This window comes from Silene latifolia, chromosome 7 (assembly GCF_048544455.1).
Source record: "Silene latifolia isolate original U9 population chromosome 7, ASM4854445v1, whole genome shotgun sequence".
In the NCBI taxonomy this organism is placed as follows: Eukaryota; Viridiplantae; Streptophyta; class Magnoliopsida; order Caryophyllales; family Caryophyllaceae; genus Silene; species Silene latifolia.
In genome coordinates, this window is record NC_133532.1 from 8,583,893 (window position 1) to 8,597,053 (window position 13,161).

General features: G+C 40.3%; 1 protein-coding gene across 1 annotated transcript; it reads right to left on the bottom strand.

The window, feature by feature from the left end:
* Window positions 1-10,314: 10,314 nt before the first annotated feature.
* On the bottom strand, window positions 10,315-12,788 carry LOC141591620 (protein FAF-like, chloroplastic). The gene is made up of 2 exons (XM_074412011.1): window positions 12,630-12,788; window positions 10,315-11,949 (listed from the first exon to the last, which is right to left on the bottom strand). Exon 2 carries the CDS (start codon window positions 11,904-11,906, stop codon window positions 10,752-10,754), a length of 1,155 nt encoding a protein of 384 aa, XP_074268112.1. The 5' UTR covers window positions 11,907-11,949; window positions 12,630-12,788; the 3' UTR covers window positions 10,315-10,751.
* Between the last annotated feature and the right edge of the window lie 373 nt (window positions 12,789-13,161).

Genomic DNA, 13,161 nt, shown 5'->3' on the forward strand with positions numbered 1-13,161 from the left:
CGATTTAGGGCATAGGCGGCATTAGATTGAACACGGACTGAACCCGCGTGTCAGTCGATCGACTGACATTGTTGGTCGATCGACTGACCTTGTAAGGTTATCCTTCGTTTTAATTATTTTTAAACTTGTATTTAACAAATCGAATGCATGCGACCAGTTAGATACCTATTTTGTGACCGACCCATTAGATCGAAAGATAGGGAAGGTTATTTGACCGTCAATTAAATCGACTAAACTGTGCTAAGATCGAAAGATAGGTATAGTTTAGACCGTTAGTCACTTTTCAGGACGAAAGTTAGTATTAGTGACATTAGGGACCTATAGCGAGATCGAGAGATGCTATTTGTTAGGAGTGGACCGAGAGGACCTCTTATTTCCCGCCTTACCTGTGTTTGATTCAGACCGACTTAGTTTGCTGCCGCCGAAGCTATAATGACCCGACCATCCTAGTACCCTTCTTTTATCTGTTTAAATCATATCTTTAGTTTATTTTCTCTTTATTGTTATTAGCTATAGACCAATTCAAATCAACCCCCATATTAGTTACCTCAGACTGAACATAAATCAACTAAAGTTTACAACTGCCTCCTTGTGGTTCGACCCTGTTACCACTAGCCTAGGTTAGTCTTAATAGGAGATTATAAATTTTATCTTTGGTACTCACAACGACGGGTATCAAATTTTGGCGCCGTTGCCGGGGAGGCAATAGTCCTAATTTTAGTTGTTTTAATTTTTAGTCTTTCTTAGTTTAAGGAACATCCGTTCCTTAAACTGTTCTTATATTTTGTTGTAGTTTCCTCTTATGCGCAGGTCTCAGGGTGGTCCATTACTGCCATTTGATCCAGAGATTGAAAGATCTTTGCACGTAAAGAGGAGATTATTTCAAGAACGACAGCTGGAAGAGCCTAGTTCTCATTCTAGTTTTTACGAGAACGAGCTGTTCGAGGGAAATCCACCATCTTCACCCGTTTCTACATCTTCAGTCGAGACAGTTACTTCTCCAGAAACTTCTGTCATGGCCGAGGAAGCAAGTATAGCTAGTTTTTCTGAGCCGACAGCCGACAATTTATACAAGGGGTTCGAGTTACCGGGAGATGCCAGGAAGTTCGAACCAAAGCCTGCCTATATCACTATGGTCGAGAGAAATCAGTTTGGGGGAGCTGCAAATGAAGATGCAGCAAGGCATATGGAGACCTTTATTGACTACTGCTGCTCCATTCCCCCACCAGCTGGCGTGACCCAGGATCAAATCAAAGAGACCATGTTCATCTTCTCCCTTCGTGATGCTGCAAGAGAGTGGTATAGAGATCTGGACCGAGCCGCTCAGGAGATCACTGATTGGAATACATTGGCATTGGCGTTCTACAAGAAGTACTTTTCTGCTTCAAGGACGATCGCTATTAGAGCTCAAATCACGGGCTTTAAACAAGGGCCAGATGAGAATTTCCACGAGGCATGGGTCCGATTCAAGAAGTTGGTGCGAACCATACCGCACCATGGGTTCGCCAAGTGGAGTTTGTGCAATCATTTCTACAATGGGTTGTACGACGATCGAGGGCCATTTTGGATCTTTGCACCCAATGGAAGATTCGCTGAAAATTTGGGAGCAACCATGGGGTGGAAGATCATTGACGATCTAGCTACCCACAAGGCCGAGTATGGGAATTCGAGAGGGAACCGAGAGGAGAGTGCTGAATCTTCCTCTGTTGCTGCACTTGAGGCTCTCACCGCGAGATTTGACAAGTATGAGCTAGGAGGAGCCTCTAAGGGTGGGATATACCAAGTCAACGCTGTGTCAGACGGTCCCTTCCTTTGTGAAAGGTGTGGAGTTGAGGGCCATGTCTCGAAGAACTGCCCTAGTCCCTTTGAATCTTGTGCTGCCTTTCAACACTATAGGCGAACAACACCTACTACGAGCCACGGATCCAAACTTGAGTTGGAGAAGCCAGAATGTTTTGAATCCAACTCAACCTCCGCCACAGCAGCAGCCATATGTGCCTCCGCATCAAAAGCAACAGCAATACCAAAAGCCTCCTTATGTGCCGCAGCAGCAACAAACACAAAATTCTGAATTTTCCGAGCTGAAGAATCTGTTGCTGAAGGAGTCCCAAGCAAGAGAGGCCGGGATGAAGTTACTAGAGAGCCAAATAGCTCAGTTGGCTAGTAAAAGTAACACTCGAGCTCCCGGACACTTACCCACTCAACCCGAGCAAAAGGAGACCCTACATGCCATCACCTTGAGGAGCGGGTCCACACTTGAGGGTCCTGCCATGGTCGAGAAAGCTGTTGAGAAGAATGAGGCAGATCCGAGTCCAAACAAAGTCAGAATCGAATAAATCAAAAAACAGTACCTCTGTCGGTATTTGATCGATCGATCGAAGTTCCTAGTCGATCGACTCAAACACGGGTTCTGAGGAGCTTAATCGGCTAACCAGCCCGATCGATCGAGGAGGGTGGTCGATTGACCAATATCATCACGGATGTTGAAGAATTTCGTCCTTTAATGCCAACTAATCTACGAGACCACTTGTTTGGGTACCACGGTCCCGAAAATTTTGAGGGCGACCCGAGTCTTGATGGGTCGATCCCGCTCCGGTTCGATCCAATGACGGTTAATGGGTCTCATTTGAGACGGTCTGAGGAGGGGTCTAGCTTCAACAAAGAAAAGGTGACGGACTTCCAGCCAAAGTCCAAGGACGCCGGCGCGCGCGAATTAGAGGAGAGGGCTAAGGTGCTCCTTACATTTATATCCGGAGAGACTCGTGCCAACCAAGGAACAGGTATCTTTTAGTAAGTTTGAGAAAGTTATTCGTAGCTTAAATGTTCAGGTACCCTTCCTTGAGTTAGTTAACCAAGTGCCAGCATATACTAAGTTTATGAAACAGTTATTGTCAAAGAAAAAATCGCTTGAACATGTTCATACTGTTGCGTTAACTAAAGAGTCTTGCTCCTACTTGTCTCACACTGCGCCCCATAAGTTAGAAGACCCGGGCAGTTTTTCCGTCCCTTGTAGCATAGGTACCTTTTCTATCGAAAAGGCTTTATGTGACTTAGGAGCTAGCATAAGTGTCATGCCCTTGAGTCTAGCTAGGAAGCTTAAACTGACCAGGTTTGCTATTACTGAAATGACAGTCCAGATGGCTGACCGATCTGCGGTCGAGCCCATAGGAGTCCTAAAGGACATACCCGTCCAGATAGGGAAGTTTTTCTTCCCTGTCGACTTTGTCGTCCTTGATATGCCTGAGGATGACCATATTCCCATCATTTTGGGTAGGCCATTTCTGCACACTGCTGGTGCAGTCATCGATGTCGGTCTAGGTACCTTAACTTTCAAAGTGGGAAAACACTCTATTGTTTTTGCCCAACCAGCTAAGAAAAAGGATGCCATGTGGCCTGTCACTTGTAATACGGTTTCTGAAAAGAAATCGTACTTTGTGCTTCCTGAATCGCCTATCCCTATTACTACTGCTGTGTTAACCCCTCCGCCCCGGATTGGGAGCAAGAAGGAGGAAGAACTTGTTGTTTTAGATAATGCAGGAGCTGGTTTGGGGAAGGAAGAGCAGCTGGATGCTCCAGCTGCGACGAAGCCTATCATTCAAAGAGGAGGTCTTGGATGCCTAAGTTATGGGACTGATGAGGAAGTGGAAGATGAGCCCGCCAAGGTGAGATGGTCTGATTTGGAGCCTGACGATTCCAAGGAAGTCCTTGATTGGGGAGATGACGAAGCTGATCAGCTGAGATCTCCGACTGTCGATGCTGAGAAGGGTGCAACTGATAAGATGAGCACCATTGAGGCTACCTCTAGTAGCCAGAAGCCGATGAAGTGGGCCATACCTTGGTCCTTCTTGATCAACTATTAAGTTGATCAAGCGCGTTATAAACTTCATTTTGATTTCGTTAAGACATTTTTTCATTTTATTGCTTTTGTGTGCGCGAAAACTTCGCTTTTATTCTTTTTGCTTAGGATTTTTATGCACTTTAGACTTCGTTCTGGGTTTTGCGCAATTTTGGGCGCCTATTATTGTGCATTTGCAGGTATTTAGAGCTTGATAGCTCAAATCATTGAGCAATTACGAAGAAATAAGACACTGCAGCAGTGTTTTCAGTCGATCGACTGGCCATCATGGTCGATCGACTGAATTGCAGGTTTACAGAGCTACTGTTCACGCCACACCTGGTCGATCGACTGCTCTACATGATCGATCGACCACTGCTGCTGCTATATTCATTCACGACCTCTCCCCTGCTGTGTTTGGTCGATATGCGGACTTAAGGGAGTTTTTCTACTCCGCTTTATTTTCCGTCGAATAATCTATTTCTTCTATTGTCTCATTTATGCACCATTTTTATGCTTCAAAATTGTTTTCTTCGGTCTTATGCGTGGTATTTTCTGTCTTTCAGGCAATCTTATTGGTAGCATCGCTGCCATAAAACTCTCCTCCTAGCTCACGCCGGTTTGGGAGGTTTCCTTTGTCTTGCTTAAAGTCTTGTGAGTTCCCAAGTCTTTACCTTATGTCATTATGTTTTATTTTATATTCTCGCAAATTCCCGTTTTCCATTTTTCTTCATTACATGATTTTGCACAATGGGGACATTGTGCGATTTGGTTTGGGGAAGGGTTTTGCGTCGAATTTCATTTGTTTGCATTCACGTTTAATTTTGTTTTGCATTGTTTTATTTCATTTCTCTTATATGTACAAAAATTCAAAAAAATTGAAAAATTTCAAAAATTCCAAAAAATGCACGTTTATTTTAGCATATAGGTCGAGTCGGAACGGTAGTATTTCTATGATGATTTAGCATTTGCACCTGTTTTGCCTGAGCCTTGCTTGATTAACATGTTATTAGTAGAATCGTAAGTGCATATCTACGAGTTTTTCGTTAAATTATTTGCTGGACTTGAGACTTGACTTTAATAAATGGCAACCTACATCATATTTCTGAGATTTAGAGCCTATAACTGGTGGCACTCATGACCAGTTCATCTAGAATGTGAGTAGTACTCCTTATGAGACATGTTTCCTTAATTTGTATAATTATGAATTTGATCTACTTAATACCTGTATGCATTCGGTTTGTGGTTAGTTGACACATGTGGTAGAGGTTTCCTTTTTCTCATTTTACCCATAAGCTTCACACTGCCAAAAATATCCTTTTTGTCCCAATTATTACATCCTATATTTAGCATGTCCTTTGTCAAGCTAGTAGTCTGTGTTCTTGGGGTTGTTACTCATTTTTGGTGGTATTTGCTCTTTTGAGATGAAGTTGGGAAAATAAAATGAAATGAAATGGAAAGAAAGAAAAAAAAAGGAATAGAAAAAAAAATGATTCGAAAAAGAAAAAAAAAAAAGAAAAGTTTCTGTACTGTTCAGAGAAGTCGATCGACTGCTCCTTTATGGTCGATCGACTGAAGTTCGTGAAAGAAAAAGAAAAAAGTCAATTCGCATAATTTAATCCTTATCTTTTGGCGATTTTTGCTCCCATGATTCATTCATATCCTATGGGGAGTTTATTGATTTGATAGTTCGGAGATTGTGAGATTTGTGCTTGCTATAGCACCATTTTATTTGTTTAGGGGAAGGAAGTTGGATGTTGTCCTTTGGTTCCGTTCTGGTACTAGCTTGATCACCTGTACCCCCACTTTACCATAAAATGTTTTGCCTCTTCTTACCCATACCTCACATTTCCATAATTATACCTCGGCATGTGTCAATGGTCATCTGTTTGGTTGGAATGCATATGTACGGTCATAGAGGTCATCTTCATAATTTATTGCTTTGGCATGTTTTCATAGGTCGATTAGGTGAGAGTCACTACAAATTTATTCTTTCTATCTTACATATTTATCACCTGCGCTTATTGAGTGATTTGAGTGACCCGTGAGAGTCCAGTTTGATAAGTCTTTACAGTCAACGGTTCAGCAGTTTTCGACGACTTTATAACTCGTTTTGCATGATTCACATTACTAATTGATTGTTGGTTGTGCATTAAATTGGTTTAGGCCCTACAGTTTGCATTTCGCTCTGAGATTGAACTCGTTCCATTAGGTCATTAGATCGAGTCTAGTTCTTGCTTGGGGACAAGCAAGGTTTGGTTTGGGGAGATTTGATGCGTGTCATTTATATGATGTTTTACATCTCTTTTTACACGCATTTCAGAGCTCATTTGTGTAATATATGCTACATTTCTCCCTATTTCCGTCTACTTCCGTATTTTGTACGCTATTGCAGAAGTGTGAAGAATTCAACGGGAAATCAAGCCAAATCCGCCCCCAAGTAATCTGCATTGCAAATGACGTAAAGGAACTACTTAAGGAACGAGCTTGGTGCGCAATCCAAGGCCCAAAAGACAAGTCCACGTATTTTAAGAAGTCAATTAGCAGCTCAAGCAGTCGATCGACTAGTCCCATCAGTCGATCGACCAACTATCGGGTTCCAGAAGCCACTGTTGCTGAGGAGTAGTCGATCGACCAGCATCATCAGTCGATCGACCAGATTTCTATTCCAGACGGGAATTAAAAGATTGAGAAACTTGAAGCCCGTGAAGTTTAGGTTTAGGAAATAAGTTGTTGCGTTGATTGCTATATAACGTAACATAAAACCATCAGTTTAGGTATCGAAGTTGAGGAGAATTTACTTAAGTTTTATTTCAGTTTTACATTCAGTTTAGAATAATTAGGGTTCAAGGTTTGCTTCGGTTTTGAATACAATTTGCTTGGATAATTCGGCCTTGTTCTTTTCCTTCACAATTCTACACGGTATTCTACTGTTTCTATTTCAGTATTTTGCTTATAGTGTTAGAATTGCTAGATCAGTTTCCCCAAAGCCGAACTGTTGTTTTATGTTAATTGTTTCTTCCGCCGTTTTAAACATGAATTCAATAGTTAGATTTATCATTGATGTTATTGTTGTTACCCTTAGAATGAGTAGCTAAATAATTAGTGCTAGGATGTAGGCGATTTATGGCATAGACGGCATTAGATTGAACACGGACTGAACCCGCGTGTCAGTCGATCGACTGACATTGTTGGTCGATCGACTGACCTTGTAAGGTTATCCTTCGTTTTAATTGTTTTTAAACTTGTATTTAACAAATCGAATGCATGCGACCAGTTAGATACCTATTTTGTGACCGACCCATTAGATCGAAAGATAGGGAAGGTTATTTGACCGTCAATTAAATCGACTAAACTGTGCTAAGATCGAAAGATAGGTATAGTTTAGACCGTTAGTCACTTTTCAGGACGAAAGTTAGTATTAGTGACATTAGGGACCTATAGCGAGATCGAGAGATGCTATTTGTTAGGAGTGGACCGAGAGGACCTCTTATTTCCCGCCTTACCTGTGTTTGATTCAGACCGACTTAGTTTGCTGCCGCCGAAGCTATAATGACCCGACCATCCTAGTACCCTTCTTTTATCTGTTTAAATCATATCTTTAGTTTATTTTCTCTTTATTGTTATTAGCTATAGACCAATTCAAATCAACCCCCATATTAGTTACCTCAGACTGAACATAAATCAACTAAAGTTTACAACTGCCTCCTTGTGGTTCGACCCTGTTACCACTAGCCTAGGTTAGTCTTAATAGGAGATTATAAATTTTATCTTTGGTACTCACAGCGACGGGTATCAGTGGTGTCAAGGGTAAGGTTTGTCGACTTTGTAAATCTCTTTATGGGCTTAAACAGGCCCCACGGTGTTGGTATGCGAAGCTTAATGCAGCCTTATGTGATTATGGTTTTGTTATGAGCGCTTCCGATAACTCTTTATTTATTTATCGTCAAAATGGTATTGAATTACATATTCTCGTTTATGTCGACGATTTGGTTATTGCGGGTAATAATTCTAGCGCCATTTCAGATTTTAAATCCTACCTAAGTACGTGTTTCTTTATGAAAGACTTAGAAAAATTGAAATACTTTCTTGGGTTGGAAGTGGCGCATAGTTCAAAGGGGTTGTTCGTTTGTCAACGAAAGTACACCCTCGACCTGCTTTCTGAAACTAGACTACTTGGTTGTAAGCCGGCTCATGTTCCTATGGATGAAAAACATCAGCTTGCACTTGCTAAAGACTTGCCTCTCGAGGATGGGACTCGGTATCGCCGTTTGGTTGGTAAGCTAATTTATTTAACGCTTACACGTCCTGAAATATGTTATTCGGTTCATATACTCTCGCAATTTATGCAAAAACCCACTACGTCTCAATGGGAGGCAGCCCTTCGTGTTGTCCGATTTTTAAAGGGAAGTCCGGGGCAGGGACTTCTGTTTCGAGCTGATGCTTCTCTCTCGCTTGAGGCTTATTGTGACGCGGCTTATGCGAGTTGTCCGATTACCCGTCGTTCTATTACTGCTTACTTTGTGTGTATTGTCGGTTCTCCTATTTCATGGAAAACAAAGAAGCAGGCTACGGTTTCTTTATCTTCCACCGAGGCTGAATATCGTGCCATGGTTGCAGCTACTTGCGAGATTCTTTGGCTAAAGGGCCTGTTTCACGGACTCGGCATCACTGTTCAATTTCCGGTTCGTTTGCACTGTGACAATCAGTCCGCCATGCACATTGCTAACAACCCGGTGTATCATGAACGCACTAAGCACATCGAGATTGATTGCCATTTCATTCGTGAGCATATTCGTAGTGGTATCATTCTTCCTTGCTACGTGCATACTTCTTCTCAGCTAGCGGATATTTTGACTAAGGCGTTGGGGCGTCCGCGGTTTGAGGATTTAATTGGCAAGTTGGGCATTTCTCATATCCCCGCTCCAACTTGAGGGGGGGTATTGGCGATATTATTGCGTGAATCTCGTATTCACGACAATTCTGTTATTTGTAAAAATATTTTGTTATTTGTTTCCGATTTTATAGGATGTAAAATAGGAAGTAGTTGATTTTGAGATCAACCTTGAGGTGTATATATGTACTGATTTTGCAGAGACATAGAACATACAAAATCATCTCAATTACCTTCTTCTTTTTCTATAGTTAATTTATTTACTTGTCATTTAGTCTAGTTTAATTAGATAATCAAACATCCAAGTTTTACCCGACTAAGCTAAACAATTAGAACGATAACTATTGGTAATTACCCTTGCTCCTTGTGGTTCGACCTTTGTTTAGTACGACGTATTCTGTTCACTTGCGAGGTTATAAAACTACCATCAAGAAAATTTACGGTTATTTAAGACCCTATTATTTTTGGCTGATAGGAGCTAAACTAAACTATCTGAACGATTCTGAACTGAACTGAACGAATTTGAAATAAGTGTTAATTTGTAAAGAGATGAGCTAAATTGAACTGAATGAAATTGAACGAAACTGAATAAAACACTAAACGAAATTAAAATAAGATGAAATTAAGTCAGAAATAGCAACCCAACATAATTACAAGTACACCATGAACGTTGTACGGAGGGTACACTATACTTGTAGAGTTGTAGAGTAGCTTGATATACATACTCCTGCTGATGAATGATTTATGAACGAAAAGGATAAAGGTTGGTGCTATTATATTAATATTAAATTATTGATCCACAAAGAAACGTGGAGCTAATTAAGCGTCTGACCGAACCGACAACGACCCGACCGCCTTTGACCCGAATATGTGCGTGTGGCCCTGTCTTCATCAATAACTTTCGTTCTTGGATTACGATTGCTTATCTAATATTCCAATTCATCATGCTAAACTTTTAGCAATATATGCATTAACTAACTTAAATAAATATTTATTGCTTAATGTTCTTCCCCTTTCTATCATTTATTTATCTTTAAATAAAATATTCTTATCAAATATCCCGTATAAAAGATAAATAAATCATAGCATGAATACTTTTAACTTTAATAATGTTTGTATAATATCTCATGTTGGCCTTGATGGCTTGATATACATGTTTTCACACGAGTTTCACATTATAAGAACTTCTAAACTTTGATTTTGGTCGAAATAAATCAATCAAAAATTGTCCTTTCTAATTTTTTAGCTGATTCATTCATTAACTATATACCTTGCGAAAGGTTATTGTAAAGTTACCTTTAATGAAATTATATCAGATTTATTTTACAAAAGGTTATATACTTGTATGAATAATCACTTTATCACTATATATGAATAATTCAACTATTGGTGTTCATATAGCTACTACTACAAGGTTATTAAACTCATTATTTTTACAAAAGGTTATATATGAATAATCACAGGCTCACAGCGTTATATATTACGTAGATAATTCTTATTTTATATAAAAGAAAAATTTGCCGTGTTGGTGACTATGATTAAATTTTTTTGGAAAGATTACAAGTAACTAAAAATTTCCCAGGGATAGTACAAAATAACTGTAAATTAGGTGATAGTATTCTTTTTATTCCATACATAGCGTAATTAAATAAATGATACGTGGAATAAAAATGATTTAGGAAGTGGCAACGCAGTAAGGCTTGAAGAAGAAAAGAGACTTCCTACGATCTTTGCACCCTCTAAATAAAGGAACAAGATTCTCTGCCTTTTCACCTGCCTCTCCACCACCAAATAGTACCATTTCCTCTTGTGGTACCCTTTTCCCATTATTCCCTAAAAGGAACATTTTCATTCCTTTGGTCCCATCATTTACCACTTGCGGGGAAACAGTATCGCTAAAGCTATTCTGCTTCCCCGCAAGTGTTGAACAATGACGACAGTGCTGGTGAAATTTATTCTTTGCGTCGCGATAGTATTCGTAGGCGTTCGAAGACGTGTGTCTGAGATGTGGTTGTGCTCACCCTAGGTCGAGTGTGGAAGCGACTTTCCGATCGTAACTGCGATCGTCTTTGGTTCCACCTCGACCAGCCCTTTTTTCTCGTCTTCCTCGACCTCCTCGTCGAGTGACCTCACAATTGTCATGTTCGACATGCGAGGCCAAGTAAACTTGTTCCTAGTGCTCACCAGTTCCATCAGCTTGGTCATTGTCACTGCTGAGGACGACTTCCTAGTCACATCAATGACCCTGGTCTGCCTCGGCAGTGCCAATGTCTCGTCCGCCTCAAAAATTCCCTCTTTCTCCTCCTCCTCCTCATCATCATTTTCATCCTCGTCTTCCACAACATCTTGTACTTTCTCTTCTTCATCCACCTCATCAGTAAGGGTGAGAAGAAGTCGACCTCCTTGTCGACAAGCCTGAAGACAGTTCTTAGAAGGGACCGAAACAGCTTCAAGAACAAGCCTACCGCCATGTCGACTAGTCCTCATGTGTAGATTAGACCCATCATCACGGTGAGCCAAGGAAGGCAAAGGAGGTGGAAATGACCTTGATACCCCTACACTAACTTTCTTATTGTTAACCGGGAAATTATACTTAACCACCTCCACATACCCTTTCATCTCCTCAACATGGACAACATCATCATTCTTTGTTTCCTCCATTTCTTCACATACCTCCTTTTCTTGCTCCTCACCGCGGTCGGACAACGGGCTTGAAAACCCGTCCGACCCTGTCTCAGACCCGAGACTCTCAGTGCAAATCTCCAAACTCTTCTCACTAAGAGAACTCGCCCGCCTCATCAGCGGGTGCACATACGGGGCCGGGGCTGTATCACCAGACCCGGCCCCGTCCGGCTTCTTTTGTGCTAGGATGGAGCTCCATATATCTTCAAATGCAGCTCCTCCAGAACCCTCCTTGTCATCAATCATTATTTCTTCATTGTTTTGATCATTTTCTTCTCCTAGGCTTTGCAAATGCTCTGAAGACTTAACCCTTTTTAAAGAAAATTCATTATTTTCGACCCATTTTTCGGAAGACATGTCAGCTGAAAATGTTCTTTTAATGGAAACTATGCCCTGTTTCTCAAGTAAGTTTGGAGAGTGATGTTCTTCATTGTTCACAATGTTGTTTTTCATGTTCATTATGTTATAAAAGCTCTGGCTAAGGCACCCTGACATTTTTTTAAAATAGTAATCAATTGAAATGGATAAACTTCTGGTTCTGCAAAACAAATAAATGAAGACTCATCAATTAAAGAAAAAAGGGGTCATGAAGATAGCAATAAGAAAACACAATTTCTTTGTAAAGACTAAAAACCGTCCCAACTTAAGAAGTGCAGTCTCACAACCGATTTAAATAAAACAAAAATAAAAGCAGCGTTATGAGAAGTTTTAACCTAAGACGATCTTAAGCAAGACTTACTGGTACGAAAATGTGTCAATCATCATGCTAGGGTTATTTAAGATCACAAAATCTCATTTGTGACGGCACGTATCCGTCACTTTGGAGTGACGGATACCATTTTCCCTCACAAATGACCCAAATAGAGGAGAGAAGGAAGCACATGGGGGTGTCTCCACCTTGTCCCCCTATCCGTTTTGTGAGTGACATTATCCGTCACTTGCTCCGACCCGTCTTCAGCAAGACTAATTGATTTAAGATAGTGCACAATATTGTACTACTTTCGTCTTAGTTATTTGTTTACGCTTTTCATTCTTATTAGTGGCGGATATTTTAGTCGAAGGTAAATAACTAATTGAGACGGGGCAAGTACTCCATAATATGATACAGACGAATATCAAGTTACAAGGCATACTGAGAAACATGCAAAAACAAGAAATAATGTAAAACGTTGTATTATTAGACATGGGTTTCAATCATAGAGGAGACATAAATTTCACCTTTTTCAATGCTTTAATGTAGATGATGATCAATGAATTATAACACACCACAGCAAACTACAAGTTGTATACAACTTTGTATATTAATTTTTCTTTGTTTTGTTCTTTTTTATTTTTGCGTAAAAAAACTGTTTTTTGTGTTTGTAGTTTGATGCGAGTGAAAAATTGGACGGGGTAAGGGGAGTATTTGTAGTGTGCAAAAAGTGAGGAACATTGTCCACTATGCATCTCCTACCACCACCCATCTAAAAAGCCTCACTTTTGTTTCCCCATTTCTATTTTCAGTAGTTATCGTATGCGACAGTCGTATAATATGAAGGAAAAAATGATCATTTTATGATAAAATTATTGACAACTTTTTAACTTTTTTATCTGATCGCACCATATGACAGTCTCATAGAAATCATAGTATAATTTGTGTTCTATTTTGGCACTTATTCCATAAAAGTAATCGAGTCTCACGAAGTGGAGTAACAAATTAACTTACACACTACCAAAGTTGGCTGGTGTGAGTGGTAAGGACTCTCATCTC